We start from the raw sequence: 21,053 nt of genomic DNA, 5'->3' as shown, positions 1-21,053 counted from the left end.
ATTGCTAATTTCAATTTTTTTCTTTCCTATAAAAAAAATGAGATGACATTCACATTCAAGCTATTTTTATAGGAGTTGATTTTTTACAACTAGGAGAATGCTATATGTATTAAGCTACAACCTAAGAATTTTTCCAAAGACTTTTACATGTTTAACATTTTAACTGATCAACTATATAAGAGGGAATGATAATTGTATGCTGAATTGAAACATAGTAAGAAATTCTATTCATTGTTCTTATGAACCCTTAAGATCTACTGAACAGGTGCTTGCTAGTCTTTATAAATTAACTGAATTAATTTTCTTTTAATAATGGTAACAGCTTTCATTAATTAGATGGTTACCATGCACTAACTTTATTTAATCTTCACAGCAACCATGTAAGATAAGGGTTATTTTCTTCATTTTGCTAGAGGAAATTGAGGCTCAGAGATGACCAAAGGCACCCAGCCAGTAAATGGCAGAGTTAGAATTAAAACCCAGGTCTCATTCTAAATCCAGTGCTTAATCAGGATGCCTTGTAACTGACATGGAAGATTTTAATCACATCACAAACACGTATTTTGCCAAATGGCAGACTTTCAAAGGAAAAAATGTATAGTTTTCACAGAGGTATAATTAAGTGGTGAGGAAATCTGGGCTATATTTCCATAGTGCATCGCTTCCTCATGCTGCTTAGTTTTTATAAGAATATTTACTCTTAATTTTTAAACTCAGAGTAACAGTTTCCCTTTCCTACCTGCACATACATCCCTCTTAGAACAGTCCATAAAAATGTAAGGAAGAAAGAAAACACTTTTGTTTAACCCCATACTCCTTACAAAGACAATTTGATTATAATCATCTTTCGCCTGGAAGAAAGTCACTAACAATAGGTGACTGGGATTCATTTTGACAGGAAACCTGAAAAGAAATACAGCAGCATCACATTTTATGCCAAAACAGAACCCAATTCTACATACGCTTTTGGAATCAGAGGGGCCATCCGCTGGCCTTGACTTAGACCGCTCAAACACAGCTCTTAGCGACTCCTTCTCATGCCTCATTTTGCGCTTGAGAGCTTCCAGCTCAGAGGTGTCAGCTGTGGTCCCCTTCTTGGGAGGACGAATAAATAAGGCTTTAAATGCCTCCAGGGCAGTCTCTGGTGGCTTCGGTTTGACCTCTCCACTCTGGGTTTGGGCTTCTCTGGGGCCGCTCTGGCTCTCCTGGGCAGCACTGCAGCCCATCTCTTCTCCTGGCTGCTCAGGGTCTCCAGCCTTCAGTTCGGCTTTGGGCATGTCAATGTTGAGCAGCTGCGAGAGCTGCTCCAAGAGACTGGGAGGGGCCTTCGGATCAGTTGTTTTCTGCCCAGCCTTCACTGTCCGAGGCCCTGCCTGCGCTAAGGACTTCTGAACAGGCTGGGTCAATTTGAGCAAAGCCAGGTCCCCATCCTTTGGTTTAATTTCAGTGATGGTCTCCCCTCCCTCGGCTGTAGCTGCCTTCTTCAGCACACGAAGCCCACTAAAAAAAGCTGGAAGCTGGAATGACTTCTCTCCAGGGACTTCTTTTTTAGAAGAGGTGTTCTCGGTGACACCAACACTCAAGTTCTGGTCTATTATCGCAGGTGGGACTTGGGAAGCTTCTTCTCCAGCTTGCCCTTGGCCGGGGCTGTGCTCTGTCTGAAGGCCACCATCGCCAGACTCCTGTTTGCTACTTATCTCAGTTGGAGTCCTTTGAGGATTTTCTGCACAGGGCTCTGCATCATCCTTTTCCCCAGTGGTAATCTTTTCCCTACAATCTCCTGGCTTTTCTTTGGGCTCCTGAGATGGCTCAGATAAAACAACACTGGGGGACTTTGGGCCATTGGTGTTGCTTCCCCCTTCTGACTCCTGGCCACCATCATCAGAGTCAGAATCACTGGTGGTGTTCACAAGGGTCCCACGAACCAAAATGACATCATCTCTGCTTGCACTCAAGGCAGCGAGTGGAAGAAGTTCTTGAGCAGGGAGAGAAACCCCCGCCTCTGCTGTTCTCTGATTTCCCTCTGACTCCATCTCCATCTGCAGGCTTGCAGTCTTCCCACTATTTCCGAGGTCAGGTGGCACCTGGGCTGCTGCCTCCTGCTGATCTGAGCCATTGCTGGGACCATCAGGCTGAGGTACAGGATCCACGACTAAACTGTGGCATGCTTTCAGCACTGCATCTTCCTCTTCAGGCTTCACAGATTCCAATTTACTTGTAAACCCAAACAGGCTTTTCATAGAGAACCTGCTCAGGATCGACTGAGCCATTTCAAGTCCAGCTTCGGGTTTTTCTGGTTCTGAGACATCACTGCCATTCCTAGAGTTACCAACGTCCTCCATGTCTCAGCAATGCCCTCGGTGGAAGTTCTGACTTGTTACCTTCCCCTGCTCTCTCAGCTTATCCACTCCATCAGCTCCTAACTTACAGGAGGCAAAGCAACAGGACCGGGCAGGCAGACTCCGCAGCCGAAGAACGAGCGCACTTGGTCTCTTTCGGGTCACTCACTGTGCCCTCCTTCCGGTTTGTGCGATGATAGTGTGTCCAGGGCAACCGTAAAAAGTCCGTGGAGCTTTATGCCCAGAAGCAGCCGAAGCTGCGCACCTTACTACACACGGACTGGGGAGGCTGCTCCTCTGGGACTTCCGTATTTATTTCCGTGGACAAAAGGCTTTTTGTCATAGGGAAAGTCAGCCTTCCCCGTCATCCCAGCCAGGACTTCACCACGAGCTCCGCCCCAGTGCCTGCCCTTCTCCTGGTTGCTTTCAACTTCCTCATTGGTGAGCAAGGAGGCTCCTGGAAGCGCTGAGCAGGCAAGCTGATCCTGACAGTCCTGAACCACCCCCCAGAGCAGCCCAAGAAATTCAAAAGTGAATCAGCAGAAAATGACTGAAATACTTCTGACAGGCCCTCTTTTGCCCTCTAAATTATGGTCAGAAGCCTGTGGCATCCTGGCCAAAAAAACTAGCAGCGCACACAGATCAAGAGCCACTTACAAAGCCCAAAGCAAAGAAATAAAAGCAAAGAAAGAAACAGATCATCTCAAAATGCCGAGAACTCTCAACAGCAGTTAATTTACTGCCCTTGAAGCTTTTTTTTTTTTTTTAAAGAGCTTTCTTCCACATCCCAGCAGGTTTCATCTGGAATGCAGATTTTAGCTGCTGCCGGGGCCAGAGAAGGAAAACCAACACGACTGGTTTCAGATTACTGCTGTTTTAGCTCTGCCCTGGTGTCTCAGTGTTCTACAAACAGGTACTTAGGCAAGCACGCCCACCACACCCAGTGTCCACCAGCCTTGTGGTGGCAGAGTAAACAGCCCGGGCTCGGCAGGAATGATTACCATCCACGCTCTCTGTGCCAACCGCAGGCTTCTGCTCAGCAGCTCTAATTTCCTGGCTTCTTAGGAATCCTGGTGGCTGAAGGGCACCCCTCTCTGCTTCAGTGATCCAACCAACTAAATGAAGCCTGGCGTGATACAAAGTAACACACAGCCTGCCTTGTTAGGCAAAGCAATTCATCAAAGGTCCCCAAGGAGCCAGATTCCCCTAAGGGACAAAACATCTGAAAGGTCTCTATCAGTCAGGTCTCTATCACAGACCCGATTTGCCTAAAACAAAGACAGGACAGACAAAACCAACACCAAACATCAGCTTAATGTGGTTTCCAACACTCTAATTATATGCTGGGAACCTGGCAATGAAGGATGTGGAAAAATTGCAGCTCTGTTTCTTAGATGCATAGCTGCCTCTTGGGACAGCTTCCTGTCGTACCTGGAGGTCTCAGTGTTTTTCAAGTCCCATCCAGTCAGCAGGCACTTAGAAAGGACCCGGGTTGGACAAGGAACCGTGCTGGATCAGGAGAGTCAGACTGGCTTAATAGCAATCATGGCTTAACAGTAATCACTGGCTCTTTTTGAGCAACGCTGTAAGAAGATTGAGCCCAATTGCAAAGAGCAATTTATTCTGCAAAATAGAAGCTGTAGCCACAAGCAAAACGACCGTCTTTATCTGAAGCAGGGAATGGCTGTGGGTCCCACACTGATAACTTGCAAGTTCCCCAGTTAGCATTAATACTGAGAAATTCTCAATGCAATACATTTCTAGCAATGTGTTCAAAGGAACCCTCGCACAAAAAGGGTATATATTATTAGATCCCATCAAACCCTATGGGAAAGTTAAGAGAGTATTTCTTAATCCCTGATTTGACCTTGTGTCTAAATGGACACTTCCCTGTTTGCTCTTGATCCTAGTATATTTTGGGATTATGAATTAGGACACATTTAATCAAAAGGCACATGACATGCAGAAAAATTCATTGGTGCCATTTAAACTTTAGAACAAGCTTCCTGCCTAGAGGAAATGTCCATTGATAAAAATCGAACTTCTGCTTCTTCAAGATTGAGAAAAAAGGAATCATCACGCCAGATCATACACCAGATGATAAGATCAGTCTTCTTCAGAACTATGTAGTCCATCCAATATACGGGGTAGGGGAGGAGACATGGCACGTATTTGGTAGTGGTCGTTTTTTAACTGAGAAGGCTCCATTGTCTCAGACATAGCTAATTATTGTCTTCCAGAATAAGTTTCCAAGCACCCTCAGCAGATTTGAGCAAAATGGGACATAAGCTGGAAAGGGCTGTTGCCCTTCTACGCTACAGCATGGAGCCAAACTGTAAAGTCTCAGCATCCTTCCAACACACAGGGACGCCAATACAATTTCATGGAAAGTGGGGCAAGTCTTGGGTCGCAGGAGATGATGTGATCCCAGCCCCTTGGCTCGAGGTAGGTAAGGTATTATTCGGTTCATTTTAAAAGTGAAGCAACCATGGCCAAGAGAACGTAACTGACCCAAGTTACACAGCTAATAAGTGGGGAATAGTAATAGTATTGTGGGAGATCAAGATTTGGCCACCCTAAAATATATCTCTTTACCTTGATTGTTTCCTCTGAAGGACATTTGACCTCCCCCACTAACTGCCTAAAAAATTTGACATGGTGGCTCCTTCCTAGAACAGATCTTCTATCATGATGGCTATAAAGCTAATGTAAAATAGATGTTACAATGGGAGGGGCACCAAGCCCCTTTTATCAAAACCTCTGTCTCTCCCTGACCACATTATCGATAGATGACCCCAAAAAGAATTGTCCTCCTGCCCTCTGAAGTCCCAGGCCACTACCCACCCCCAACACGCTCCTCGCCTTTAGCTGCAATACTTAAGCAAGCAGCTTAGACAGAGGGACGAGTTGCTCATTTCTGAGTTTCTCCCATGTATACATGTTATTAAACTTGGTATTATTTTCTCCTGCTAACCTGTCTTGTTGATTATTTGGCCAGCCAGAAGAACCTTAAGGGAAAGGGCAGAGGGAGATTCTCCCTCTTCCCCCTACAGTTTTGGTGTAGTCGGCAGGATCCACAGTGGCTGGCAAGTTGCCTTCTCTGGCTAGAAGACCTGCCTTCTCCCTGGACTACTGCAGATGATGAGATACAGGAATGCCTGACGAAAGCCGGCAAAAGGTAAGACTTCTTACCACGTCAGCCTCCCAGAATCTCTATCTGCGGAGTCTGGCGGAAGGAAATGGTGAGAATTTTTTCTCTTTCTAAATTTAGATTGGCAGGAGAAAATACTTGGGAAACTAGTTTCTTGTGCTTTTAGTGACTCTTGGTTTAAATTTGGTAGAGTACTCTTGGTTTTGATCTTGATCCCTTTTCCTCCCAGAGTAATCTCTGTCTTGTTCTGTGTCCTGAGAAAACTTGGGTTTGTGACCAGTAAGAATATTCTCCTTGGTCTCCACCATACGGAAGGTGCATTTACCGGAGTGCACCTTGGTGGCCAGTCGAGTAGACTGGGGTTCTGAACTGTCTCTTTGTCCGGCTGTGCCAAGCTCTCAGGGGAGTTTGTCATAAAGGGCCCAGTCCATAAGGGCTTTTGTCATCTTAACCTTCGTTGCTTGTTAGTGCTGGAAAAATCCCATTCCAGTATTGCCCGCCCAGTGTCACAGATTAGCGGGTCTGTGACTGGAGGCGTCCCACACTATTGTGAGAGACCAGAGACACCATCCTTACCGCCTGTGCAACAAAGGTCTTTACTTTCTCTGAATATCTTTGGGAGTAAATTCTGTGGATCATGGGGGCTACATCATCTGCACCCTCACCAGGGACGCCTCTTGCGTCCATGGTAGATTTATTCTAAGCGTGGAAAGTTACCTCCGGGTCTTTCCTTAAAAAGGCTTATTGGTTTGAGTCACTATTGGAATAAATACACAAATGAAGATCAATGGCCAGACGACGGATCCATTGAATTGGAAAAACTTCTAAATTGGGGGAAAAAAATTGTTTTGAGAGCTCTCACATAATTATTTATTTGATACCTAAGAAAAGGCCAGAAAAAGGAAGGGAAAAATTTGAATAGCCTTAAGACCTTGACTCAGGTTACAATTGAATTGAGAATATGTTAAGTGTTGATAAGATTATAAAGGTTGGAATGTTTGAGCTAATTTTATATAAAGAGGTTACATCAACTTTGCCTGAGTATGTTTTAAAATGTCTGACTGGTAATGCTTCCCTTGTCCAAAATTAGAAGACCAAGACCTATTGATAAAAATCTTAATGATAACTATGTTTAAAGATATAAGAGGTGATAAAATTTACATGAAATTTTGTAGGAAAAAACTGATGTTATTTCTATTACAGAACTGGTTAACAAAAATAGTAATTTAAATCATGGCTAATTTTATTTAATGTCTTATAAAGTCTTATAGGCAATCTAAATAATTATTGGAAATAACTAACTAAATAGTTGTAAAAAAGATAAATATTAGATAAACTTTAAACAATAATTATGTGTTATGGTGGTTACAGCTTCCAAACTCTTTTTGGTGACTTAAAACTTTAGAGTTTTGCTAAATTTTATGATAAAAATTCAATTGAGTAGCTAGATCATTTCCAAAGAACATAAGATTTTAGACATTGCTAAATGTACGTTTGTCTACTTTTGGCTTTTCATTACAGGAAAACTAAAAGGTGTTTTGGGTCTATTGGTAAACATGTGTTTTATTAAAAGATTGTACTATAAAGTAACATATGTCTAAAAGTTGTAAAGTGTTTATAAATTTTCCAAGCCACAAGATACTAATGTAAAAAAAAGTTTATAATTGTTTACTTAGTTTTTACTTAAAAATTAAGGTTTCTGAAGGTTAAAATTTCTAATTAATATATGTGATTGAAGCTACTAAAAAAAATTAAGAAAAATATGTCTGTGTACAAGGAAAATAAAATGTATAATGTCTGTGTACAAGGAAAATAAAATGTATAAAGGTACAAAGAATGAAAATATTTTGTTTGGTTAAGAAAGATAAATTTGTCCTCAAGTACTAGGAGGGAAAAAAAAGACATGGGACAAATTCTGAATGTAAAAAGAAAGTTATAGGTTTGTAAAAGAAAAATTCTAGAAGAAGAGTTTTATGCATAGTCAAGTTGGCTAAGATTAAAATAAATTTAATTAAGTAAATGAGTTTTAATATCAGAAGTAAGCTGGTACAAAATTATAATTTGGTCTTATTTCTCTTAAAAAGATAATTTTCTTAAACTTGATAAAGAGGTTACAAAAGATTTTTCTTTACCTTTGAGTAAGTATACCTAAAAGACAGAAAAAAAAAAAAAAAAGTTAAAATAATTTCCTATGTTCAAAAGACTGAGGTCTCTCTATTAAGGCTTTTTAGACTGTTAATGCTCTGTTTGCTTTGATTGTTTATATTTTTGACAAGCTCCACCAAAATTCATATCTTAAAATAAGTCTTTTTTTCTTTGAGAATTTTCAAAGGGCCCTGAAACTTCTCAAAGAAATTTGCTCTCTTCCTATAAAGAGGAAGATACTAAACTTATTAGGCTTATTCAGTATGCTAAATTACATGGAAAGCATTGTCAGACAAGTGATGATAAGCCTGCTTAGGTGATATTTTGTGGGTAAATGTTATTGAGATAGGTGTTTTAAAATTGTATAAGATTACTGAAATTCTGATCTGTCCTGGTTATCAGTCATAATTCTGGTTATTATTATTTTAAAGTGTTGTATGTCACAAAATTAACCAAATTTCTTTGTCAATTGCCATTTTGAGGTCTTGTTGTTTACAGACTTATTTCTTTGCTCTAATGCTTTTACAAAATGTTTCAACTTCAGAAAAATTCATGAAAAGGACTCTGACATTTACACTGAAGTACAGACTTCTGATAAACTTTCTGATCATAAAACTAAACTTGGTAAAAAATTACAGAAATCTGATAGAGAGACTGATAACTTCATGAAGCTGCTAACAAAAAGATTGAGATCAAGAATAGATTACACAGGACTGAATAAACTGATTATAATTTTTATGATTTATCATTTAAAGTATTGCTGAATTTTTAATGTTTTGTTTTTTCAGATTTAAAGAAAACTTTTTCTTGTTTCTCCTGAGCTAGCTATGACTTATAACAATTTAGTAAATGATATTTTTGTAGGTAAAATTAAAATATTTATCTTTTTCTCTGTATCTGATCCCTCAAATTTAGAAACTCTTAATAAGTGAATATTGTTGTTTTCATGGCAATATAGTTATTTGCATAAGTTCAATAAGAATCTGTTCTCCTTATAACAAGACACAATTGGAAACACTGGTTATATTACCAAAGTCGTGACTAAAACATCATATTTACAATATAACCATACAGCTTTTGAAAAATGAAGATTAGACTTTATAGAATAAAGCCACGTAAAAATATTGGCCTGGTACCTTTATGTTCCAAGCAACACTTACCAAGATAAGTAAAAAATGTCACTTATCTGACAAGTACAAGGAACCTCGAAATATTTGGGGGGCACCTCAGAAAAAAAGAATTCACCCAAATCTATAGGTATTACAGGCAAAGTCTGATGACAAAATCCTTGGCTTGGCTTTCCTGGCCTTGAAAGACCTCTAAAGTTCAATCTGAGATTCCTTATAAAAAGTTCCAACAAAGCAGATTTAAAAGAGCCTATGTGATCAATTGCTATTCTTGCTGTACTTATGTAAATAATTGTGCCAACTCTATTAGAACTAGACTTATTTTACAAACTAGTTAGTTTTAATTTGGCTATCTTAATGAAAATGAGGGTGATTTTAGAGAGAAAAATTATATTTCAATAAAAACTATAATATACATTTGTGGATATTAGATCCTAGTTTTGTTAATTGTCTTTTGAGGTTTTTGTTTTATATTTGTTGACTGGACTGGATCCTGATTTCTTCTAGTCTCCTAAAATATCTGGCTACAGATCTCCAAACTAATGTTTTTCATTTTTTTCCATCATTTTCATTTAAAATCACTAAAAGCTAAACCTGCCCTTTTTCCTAAAGCCTTACAAACTAAAGCTGATAGACTTGATATAAACTTGAGATGACCTGACGACACCATCTGAGACATTTTAAACTGCAAAAGATGCTTTGACGCTGACATCTAAAATTGTTCTTCACTGGCTGTCCTATAAACTCAAAAACTGCTTTACAACTTGCTCTAACCATTCACCTTGTTTTTCTTTCGTTTACACAGAAATGCTTCTTATTAAATACTTGATTGCTTGCTTCCACAATATAAGTTTAACCTTGAGAGCCCACCTACATCACCACCTTCTAAAATAAACTTAATTAAACTGATCTATTATCAGGACTAAGAAATGGGTTCAGTGAGATAAAACAATCTAGCAACTCAGCTTCTAGACTATGAAACTTCCTTAAGTTTCAAAAGGACTGTGAAACTTTTAGTTTCAAAGGCGGGACTGTGGGAGATCAAGATTTGGCCACCCTAAAATATATCTCTTTACCTTGATTGTTTTCTCTAAAAGACATTTGACCTCCCCCACTAACTGCCTAAAAAATTTGACATGGTGGCTCCTTCCTAGAACAGATCTTCTATCATGATGGCTATAAAGATAATATAAAATAGATGTTACAATGGGAGGGGCACCAAGCCCCTTTTATCAAAAACTCTGTCTCTCCCTGACCACATTATCTATAGATGACCCCCCAAAAAATTGTCCTCCTGCCCTCTAAAGTCCCAGGCCACTACCCACCCCCAACACGCTCCTCGCCTTTAGCTACAATACTTAAACAAACAGCTTAGACAGAGAGAGGAGTTGCTCATTTCTGAGTTTCTCCCATGTATACATGTTATTAAACTTGGTATTATTTTCTCCTGCTCACCTGTCTTGTTGATTATTTGGCCAGCCAGAAGAACCTTAAAGAAAAAGGCAGAGAGAGATTCTCCCTCTTCCCCCTACAGTATCTAACATTTATTAGGCATTTACTATGTGCCAAGCACTGTTCTAGGTGCTCCACATATATTAACTGATGAATACACGTAACGATGAGGTTGGTATTATTCTCTTTTTCCTATTTGGGAACTGGGGCACAGAAAGATGAAGTGGCTGGCCCATGTTCACAGCGTCAGTGGGTGGTGGAACTAGAACTTGAATCCAAGCAATCAGGCTCCAGAATCCACCATGACTTTTCTAAAGCCCTGAGCTCTGCTTCCTGCCGTAACAGGACTCCACACACACCTGCGTCTTGAAGTGCACAGGCGTGTCAGCCCAGTTGGTGGTCTCTCACCAGGACATGTAATGTACCTGACCCCCTGAGATGACACAGAAGACTGACTTCACAAAACACTTATTATGAGAAGGACCATTCTCTTCCCTTGTTGTAATTTAGGGGAAAATCTAGAGGGGCTGCTTAGAAAAATCAAGCAAGAATTCCTGGCTAGCTTGTCTACTGGTCACAGACAAGACACAGAATCCTCTGGACTCAAACACGTCAAGAGGCTTTCCAGCTCACCCATACGATTCTCCTTCATTTATGAAGCGTAACTGCATTGCAAAGATGTATTCATCCAACAATCATTAAGCACCAACTATGTACGAGGCCCCAAGGATATAAAGATGAAGAAACTCGAGCCCTCCAACCTTCATAAACGTGTAGTTTAATAGGGGAAATCAGCCAGGAAATAGGCGACTCTTTGTTCATAGCTGTAACTAAGTACTTTATACCCTAGACTCAGTCTGAATAGCAACAGCTGGCCCTAAAACAATTTTGAATGAAAGCAAGCAGTGACCATCTAAATATGAAGATGAGTAAGGAAGAGTGGCATGGTAATTCAAATACATCTTTGAATATTGACTTTTTCAGGCCACTGGTTCTCACGACCACAAGAAATGTTACTATTTCTGGTCATTTAGGAAACTGAAAAATGTATCAGACTGAAGGTTCAAATGAGCAGCCTACAAATTTGATCGTAGTTGGTTAGTCTTGAAAAATGAGTCTATTTATTGTTTTAACATTTTCAGTGGGAAAAATAATCACTTCTCTTGGACATTATTTATCTCAGTGTCTTATTCTGTGATGAATACTTATTAAGTACCTACTAGACAAAATCAGTGACAGACAAGACTTTTTTCCTTTTCCAGCCTCACCTGATTCTCTTTTGTTCTAACTTCAAAACACTTAAGCTCTCTAATAACAACACCCGTGCAAAGGCCAGATAAAATGATCTACCTTAGATAATTAAGTTAAAACAGGAGTGATAAATAATTAGGTAGCATTTAACTCACGTGATGTTCTTTGTAACTATTTGTTAAAAACAGTCAGTACCCAGCTACTTGAAAACTGAACATAGTATTTGTGTGGAGAGTTGACTACCAGTAAATTCGCCATGTTTCTCCCATCTCACCATCCTCTCAGATTGAAGCTGGAGCCAGTTGTACCCCATGGCAATAAGAACATCAGTTCCACAAACAGATACCTGGTGAGATTAGCCGAAAAGAGTGGTTGCAACAAAAAAGACGCATCACCTCCTGGGAGCAGTAGAGCCTAGCTTCCTGACTCTCATAGGATTAGAGGAATCAGCATTAAAAACTGTTTTTTTAATCAATTAGCAGAAATTGGAAATTGCCTAGAAGAACAATTTCCTAAACCACCTCCCCTTTCTCTTTGCAGCCTTTCCCCTTATTATTCAGTTTAGATAATTCCCTCCCACATTCTCATAAAACCCCAGAAAGGCAAGTGAAAAGTAAAGCAAGGGAAGATTACATTTCATAGCGTTAGGCTACTTAATTCTCATGTTTCTCCTTATCTAATATATTTCAAGTTCTGGGCCTGATTTTAATGACTAATTGTTTCCAGTTTCCTTAAGTGGTTCAACTAGGTTCGTGTGACCACTGCTTGAGACAACAAGTAGAAAGTGGAGTTAAAATTAGTAAGGGTAAGAGTGTAGAAACTATTTCTGTGGAAGAAAAAGTTTAGAGCAATGGTCTGGGAAAAATAAGTACAGGCATGTGTTGCTTAATGACGGGGATGCGTTCTGAGAAATGCATTGTTATGTGATTTCATCACTGTGCGGACATCGTAGGGTGTACTTACAGAAACCTAGGTGGTACAGCCTACTACACACCTAGGCCGTATGGTACTAATCTTATGGGACCACTGTCATATATGCAGTCCGTCGTTGACCGAAACGTCGTTATACAGGGCATGCCTAAGTAAACTATGAATAAAGGTATGAGTGGAGTAATGGGTGGAGATGGGTTTTGGGGTTCAAGAAGTATGTTTTAACATACCAAATGAAGTCTGGTACAAAAGATGAAATCTGAGGAAATTATGACATCACAAGTACTCCAAAAGACATTTGGTAAATGAATGAGGTGTCTTATGAAAGGAGAATAAGATTATGGAAGAATTTGGATAGAATCAAATTGTTGGGAGGCTGAATGGGACTTCAGAAATATTAGAAATCAACTAGTTTAAGCTTCTTATTTCCAAGATGAAGAGATCCGAAGTCAGGAGAAGCTCAAGAACTGGTACCAGTTCACACTGCTCAAGGGCAGCAGCAAGATGGGAAGCGAGGTGCTCTAACTCCTGGTGAACCCACATCACATCCCCCATTGCCTTGTCATCCGATCTTACCTTCTTCCTGCTCAGCATCCTTCTTATGCTTATTTTCCACATCTTTGAAATGGAGTTATGAGGACAAATGAAAGACAAAAGCCAGAGACCCCCTTAGGATTCTCCTTCTATTTCAGTTTTGCAGCATCTTCCCTACCTTCGTGGTGTGGCTTCCCCCCCGCCAACTAACACAACACCTATAAGAGCCCCTCTGGGTCAGCCTATCAGAAGCAGGCAACTGTTTTTACTACTCAGCTAAAATGAAAACAGGCTACACCTGCCTATTCCAAGGACTGGTCTCAGTGATTAAGGCCTTTTTCCACTGAGTACTCTTAGTGTAAAATGTCTCTGGTTCCACTGAGCAGTAGCAAAGCTTCCATGGACATGGGTTGAATGTCAATAACAAACTAGAAGACTCTGGAAGGGAAGAGGAGAGGCTGGGGCATACTTGTGAAGCTAGAAGAGAAGCAGAGAGCAGTGGATGTGTGATCTTTCAATGATCAAGGAACGAAGGCGGTGTGCAGAGTTAAGAAGCTGGCCCTGGGTCTTGGACTCACGTCCTCCTCTGCTCCTTCAAGAAGCTTGACCGTGGTCGAGTTATACAAGCAACCTGTGCCTCAGCCTCCTCACCTGCAAACTGGAAATAAGAAAAGTACCTATTTCATGGGTTATTAGCAGCATTAAATAAAGTAATATGTGTTTGACACTCTCATCAATGCCTGGCACATAGTGAGTACTACATGGGTAGGATATGTTTTCATAGAAAAGGAACAGCTTTCTTAGGGACATCAACCAGTATCTAACAGAACTTTTTTTTTAACTGGGTCAATATGAAATAAGTATTTACTGATAAACTGACAGCTCAAGCAGGAAATTGCCCCTCCCAATTCCCTCCCATATATGCACTTGGGCAGAGGGCCCATTTGGTCAGAACAGGATTGTTGGTTACAGAAAGGCCTATTAAATACAATGCCCCCCCAACGCCACGTCTGTGCCACGAATGAACTGCGCTCCAAAGAAAATTCTTTCAAGGGATCCCTTTGGGTGTTTCAGGGTCAGTGCTCTCTGGATTGGTTTTTTCCATTTGTGTCACCTGAAGAGAGTAATTGAAGTTGTCCCAGGGGGCCACTGTAGAGGGTGACAGAGTTCATCCTCTTCTTTATTACTTTTCCTGTGATCCAAGATGATTTTAAACCAACTCAATCACTTCAGAGGTAAGAGAAATCCAAGAATTTAGAGTTTCATTCCAACCTTTTCTCAAGAGTTTATTGACACCTGCTGCTGCTGCTACTGCGAGTGTGGTCCCCTAGTACTGAGATTTCCCTCCCTGTGGGGAAAAGTGCTCCCAGATGATGACTGGCCCGGGAAAGAACCCAGGTCCTCAACAGCAGAGCACTGACCATTTTCTTTTTCTGTTTTTAAGCCAACTCATTAGACGTCAAAGGTGTTACTTCATTTAAAATTTCCTTACTCTTCCAAATATGAAAATCAAGCTTGAAATAGTTATGACATCACTGGTTAGGATCTCACTGTCAAATGTTTCTAAGATTGATTCCACCAGGCAGTATCAAAGGTTCCTTGCAAATAGATTCAATGTTGATCATAAAATAAAATAATGTAAGAAAGAAAAGGAAAGGCTGTGACTTAAGTTGTAAAGCTGGAGGGGAGGAAAAAAAGGAGCATTCTTTAAGGTACAGACCTTCCTGGGACATGCTTCTGAAGGGTTTTGAGATTTTCCAAAATGAATAATATTGATGTCCCTCATGGATAATCACTACTGAAGGCACGGAGTCCATAGAGAAAGCATTTCATTGTGACTAAAGTTGCTCATGATCAAAGTTTGAGATGAAGACTGGAATCTAATAAACCCTATATACCTATGGCTGCTGTACTTTCCTTCTTCCCAAGTAGTAAAACCAGACAGCCATTGGCTACACTATGACTGGGTATCTTCTTGTCTGTACTTAATGTTTTATTTTTGCTGAGGAAGATTTGCCCTGAGCTAACATCCATGCCAATCTTCCTTTATTTTTTGTATGTGGGTTGCCACCGCAGCGTGGCTGATGAGTGGTGTAGGTCTGTGCCCAGTATCCGAACCTACGAACCCGGGCCACCAAAGTGGAACGTGCTGAACTTAACCACTACACCATGGAGGTGGCCCAATTAATTTTTTTAAAGTACAAGTTATCTTGAGAATATTATTTCAAACACCAAAGATCCAGTTATTATTTTAAATATTTTTAAATTTAAAGGAGGCAATAGAAAAATTAGGGAAAATGAGGATTTACCTAAAACAAAATGAAGGTGGATGAGAAGAGCATGCATGAGGGAAGAGGAGGGAGAGAACTAGCATTTTCTCAGGGTATCCTTGTTGTCCCAAGTAGGCACTGTGCTAGGTTCTTTATCCAAGTTTTCACGTGCCTTAATCCTTCCCATAACTCTATGAGAAAGGTATCGTTGACCCCGTTTTACAGATTAGTGCTGTCCAGTGCAAGTTTCTGCAGTGATGGAAATGTTCTACATCTGTGTCATCCAATACAGTAGATAGTAGCCACAGGTGGCCTCCAAGCACTTAAAATGTGGCTAGTGTGACTGAGGAACTAAATTTTTAATTTTATTTAATTTTAATTAATAGCCACATGTAGCTAGTGACTACTGTTTGGACACTGCTGTAGATGTTAATACAGAGGTTCAAAGAAATCAGGTCAATTCTCAGATTACACAATGAGTGGCATAGCCAGGATTTGAACTGGACCAATCTGATTCTACATGTTCTTTCTTTTCATTACAATAAGTCAAGGAACTATAGTATTTTGTAATAGTTCTCTTTCACATTGAAACATAGGAATGGAGGCAAAATAGATCACCTGGTTACCAGAAACAAATGGCTACTGAAGTTAGAAGGAATTTGCAGAAAGCAGAAAGGACACAAAGATTATGAGCCCTGATTTGATCAGTAATGAATCCTCAAAGTTAATACTCACATGATTTAGTCATTTTAAGAGAAAAATATAGAAACAAATGTAAATGCATTAAAATTACAAAGGAGAAAATAAGCTAGGCGTTGCCACAGCTATGATCCATTTTTATTTTTTTTTTTTGTGAGGAAGATCAGCCCTGAGCTAACATCCATGCCAATCCCCCTCTTTTTTTGCAGAGAAAGACTGGCCCTTGGCTAACATCCGTGCCCATCTTCCTCCACTTTATATGGGACGCCGCCACAGCATGGCTTGACAAGTGGTGCGTCAGTGCGTGCCCAGGATCCGAACCCGGGCCGCCAGCAGTGGAGCGAGCGCACTTAACCACTATGCCACAGGGCCAGCCCCCATGATCCTATTCTTGAATACAGTTGAGGAAGGCAGGGAAAAGTGGAGACGGGGGGGCAAAAGCTGTGGCTTTGAAGTAGAGTGTATTTGGGTTCAATAAGAGATATTACTAGTCAAATACTAGCTGTGTCACTCAGGCAACTTACTTAACTCCTATGAACTAATGTCTACATGCATAAAATGGGAAAAATATTTAACTCATAGGATTGCTCTAAGAATTAAATGTGCTAATATTCCTAACTCAGCGCTTGCTTGGTTCACCGCAGACACTCCATCAATAGTGACCATCATTATTATGGAGCAGGTATAGTTGCAGGAATCAATGGGTGGGAGAGGAATCACATTTCCATAATTTTGAAATATATTCACTATTGCCTCCATTTTCTACATCATGTTTTAATTTGGGATTCAAACAAATCAAGTATATATAGTACTACTGTCATTTTCAACACTTTGAAAAGTATCATGAAATATTCTGAAGACGTTATAATAGTTCCTAGAATCAAGGTCACTTACGTTGTATAGCTGGAGAGGGAAGTTTATGATGTTCATACACAGGACATTTATCAGTAGTAGCTGAGTTCTTAACGCTATTTAGAAATAATGATAATAAATCAAGATGGCTTAATTAAAGCCTGTAAAAATCAAAAGGCAAAAGAAAAATAACTGGACCATAAAAACTGGAACCTCATGTTAATATAGGAGTGCTCTCAAACATTCTCTAGGCAAAGGCTACTGCATTTCAAATTCTAAATTGGTCATATGGGATTGTAATTTTAGCCACAAATTCCCATCTTTACCCTGAAGAAAGAAGAAAGAAAATGCTCTTCTGAAACACATGGAACATAAATGATACATGTAGAAAGAGACCAGGGTTTAAAGAAACCACATGAAGCTCATAGTACTGAGTCCAGTGAATGCATACAGAACTGCAGTTTATGAGACAGAAAAGGGAGGCTGAAAAAAAATGGAACTGACTCAAAGGGGGTAAAAAAGCAATCATTTGAATTTTAGAGAAATCAAAATATTTCAGCTGCAATATTTCAATTCATTTAAATAAAATTCCTAGACAAATTTCTCATCACTTTTATAAAACTCAGTTCTATTCTGTAAACTCTCAGGCTTTGAAAGCATAATACAAACTTTCCCTGTATACACTCTCAAGAGTACAAATTTTACATGAACGGCAATTATATCTCATGTCAGAATAGACAAAGAGGAAATAAGGACAATTAAGTGTTATCAAAATCAAAGAGAAGCGAATTTCACAGTTCCATTAACTATTACAGTGATTCATCGGTTAAGCCAACCTTATTATCTTTTCTGTTTTATAAAAGAAATCTGAGATGTTAGTAGATTTGTCATTGTCTTGCTGTATATAGAGAGGACAGGTGGATGCCAAGGAGAGAGTGTGAAACGCATAAGAACTGAACTTTATGATTAGCATAAATGAGGATTTATATTTAAATGTGATAACAACCTTCCACACCAATTTCAAAATTGGACCTAATTTGAGAGAGATAACTGGTTAAATTTCATGGGGTTTAGGAATAAAATTAGATTACTCTTTTTCCACTGCGTTATCATGACAAAGTGATGAAGAATTTGTTAAGAAAAAAAAGACGATTTTCCAATTCAATCGATAATTCATCACTTCCAACTGTTTTTTTTACCTGTATCATTTCTTGATCATTTATCATACAGTCAACAGACATGTGATCTGTCTCTCTCTCTTTCAGTCTTTCTCACTCTCTTTCTCGAACACATACACCACACATCCATACTCACACATACAAATAAACACACTCCTTCAGAAAACAAGCTACTTTGAAATTTCTGAATTCACTTCACTTGCAAATACAAGCCCCATTGTCATGAATATGCTAATTATTTGGGTAAGTCATCTGTGGCCTTCAGCTTTAAGTGGTAGGCTCTCATTGGCTTCCACGAAAACAAGACAAGGATGTGGCCCTTTCCAGGTACCGCAAAGGCACCATAACAGAGAGCACTCTGTGCAGTCTTGGTGGTTGAATCTAATTTATGCTGTGGAGTTTGCCATTTAGGAGTGAAGGAAGGTGGAAGGACTGAAATCTGCTTATGTTCCCAGCAGAGTTTCCCCATTAATTTTAAAGACTCAGGGTCTTTAAAATGCACACTGAGGCACCCATTGTCACCTGTTAGCACTTCCAGAATCCTCGCTTGGATTGAATTCTGTGGGGTGATTCTAGTTGTGGTTCTAGCAATCCACATAATTCTGAGCCTGGTTCTCAATCTTTCTCACTGATTATGGGAGCTAACTCATATCCATTAAATGAATTTTTTTGTTTATTATATTAAAAACAAAACAAGGGGCCGGCCCCGTGGCTTAGTGGTTAAGTGAGCGCTCTCCACTACCGGCGGCCCGGGTTCGGATCCCGGGCGCACACCTACGCACCGCTTCTCCAGCCATGCTGAGGCCACGTCCCACATACAGCAACTAGAAGGACGTGCAGCTATGACATACAATTACCTACGGGGCTTTGGGGAAAAAAAAAAGAAGGAGGATTGGCAATAGATGTTAGCTCACAGCTGGTCTTCCTCAGCAAAAAGAGGAGGATTAGCATGGATGTTAGCTCAGGGCTGATCTTCCTCACACAAAAAAATAATAAAATAAAATAAAAACAAAACAAAAGGAAACAAATGAAAAAGCATCCAAAATAGTGGAGAGGTAGAGGGGCTTAACATTTAAACACTTGGGTCTAGACTTAGACCTGGGTTCAAATCCTTGCCTCTGCCTTTACTGAACCTCTCTCCTTATTTGCATAATAGGCATAATAATACCTCAAAGGATGATGCCTGGCATTTAGGAAGTGATCAATGCATGGAAGTTTTTGTTACTAGTTTACACACCTAAGGTTGGGTGTGGACTTGGTAATTATATCCTTCCGTTCATAAGATGCAATTACGTGGAAACTGATGCTGTGCCCTCCCCAGCCAATTAAGCCAACTCAGTAAGGAGAATGCAGGGCCCCACAGGTGAGAAGGTGATTGAGATGATCCTTGGAAAACAGAATTACGAAGAAGAGTTTAAAGAGTTTAAAGTTTGGCATGCAAAATCCTACTTCTAGAGTTTGTGCAACAAATATATACTCCTAATGACTACTTGCCTTTTCTACTTTTCATATCTTTTTTCGATCTCAGGTCACACCTCTTTTAGTGTCTTTTCTACCCTACCGATGTCCCTTGTTTACAGACATTTTATAAACCATCCTCCATAGGGTTTACCTCCATGGTGTTTTCTCTCAAATGGAATCTTCAAGAAATTGTACTGGTTCTAAGAAGTTAGGGCCCATTTACTTTCCAGTCTGTCCTTATTCAGTTGCCTTTGACACATCTGGTTCAAAGTGCACTGGAAACTGAGGAGCATGGCTAATGGTAGCTCCTAGTGGGTTGGAATATAAGAAACTACCCTTTAAGGCTAAGTTTGCAAAGTTCATGCTCTAAATGGGCTCTCTAGGGTAACTGTGGGTTTATCATATACAGATGCTATCCTAGAGCAATTCACACATTTGGTGCATTTAGATGTTGCCCCAAAAGGGATACCTAGGGTTGCCAGATTTAGTAAATAAAATACAGGACAACCAGTTAAATTTGACAAACAACAAGTGATTTTTCACTATAAGTATGTTTTATGCAATATTTAGCAAACTCATGACCTAAAAGTGGAACTGACTGACCACTGGGTTTAGTCTTGCAAGAGTTTTGTAGACGGCCCAGAATGGTCTGCAGAATTTCTTTGAGCAGGACTGCAGGATAATTACCCAAATAGAACCTCTCTACACAGCAGCCTGGCTGCCATTTAGCCAAGTGGCACCAAGACAGAAGCACTGGTTGCTTCAACATTGAAATACATACTGGCTGGTAAACAGATGATGCCCTAAGCCTCCCTTGTGTCTACCTTACATCAGCCCCACCTCCTGTCATTCCCCCAAGGAATCCCTGGACGTTCGTTCTCACAATTCAGTAACTAAAAGATAAAAGCTACATGTGACAACATGGATGGACCCTGAGGGCATTATGCTAAGTGAAATAAGACAGAGAAAGACAAATACTGTATGTTTTCACTTATATGCAGAATCTAAAGAAAACTGAACTCATAGAAACAGAACAGATGGATGGTTGCCAGAGGAGGGGTGAGGGGAATGGGTGAAGGCAGTCAAAAGGTTCAGACTCCCGGTTATGAGATTAATAACTTCTGGGGACATAATGTACAGTATGGTGACTACAGTTAACACCATATCTCATATTTGAAAGTTGCTAAGAGAAAAGATCTTAAAAGTTCTCATCACAAGGAAAAAAATTGGTAACTATGTGAGGTGATGGATGTTAACTAAAATTATTGTGGTGATCATTTTGCAATATATACATATATCAAATCATTATGTTGAATACCTTAAACTGATTCAATGTTATACGTCAATTACACCTCAATAAAACTGGGAGAAAAAAGAATTGCACTGAAGAAACAGAAAGAAGTGGTACAAGTCTTCAAATAGAGTTAGGAGGCTACGATTTTGGTCTTACTATCCGAGATGTGACATTGTTCCTCACAGCAAGACAAAGATTCACATGGAGAATATTAAGGTTGATTTGTTTCCTTTAAGTAAACTAATTTCCATTCCACATGCATAACATTGCTTGGGTTGATTTATGCTCCTATAATAGAATCAGGAAATCTAATATTATAGCTAAAAGGAATTTTGTTTCATCTGTTCCTGTTCCTCCCCATTCTGTCATA

At 39.8% G+C, this 21,053-nt stretch overlaps 1 protein-coding gene across 1 annotated transcript in view; it reads right to left on the bottom strand.

Annotated features, from left to right (window-relative positions):
* Positions 1–3,202, bottom strand: part of LOC101404257 (formin-1) — a 273,413-nt gene extending 270,211 nt beyond the window's left edge. The window contains 1 exon segment of the mRNA XM_004421375.3: positions 963–3,202. Coding sequence (XP_004421432.2) covers positions 963–2,342 — 1,380 coding nt within the window. The 5' untranslated portion in view covers positions 2,343–3,202.
* Positions 3,203–21,053: the final 17,851 nt, after the last annotated feature.

This window comes from Ceratotherium simum, chromosome 3 (genome assembly GCF_057802395.1).
Source record: "Ceratotherium simum simum isolate JZ-2026a chromosome 3, ASM5780239v1, whole genome shotgun sequence".
NCBI classification, from domain to species: domain Eukaryota; kingdom Metazoa; phylum Chordata; class Mammalia; order Perissodactyla; family Rhinocerotidae; genus Ceratotherium; species Ceratotherium simum.
Note: the sequence above shows the minus strand (reverse complement) of the source record. Positions and strands in the feature narration are given on the sequence as shown.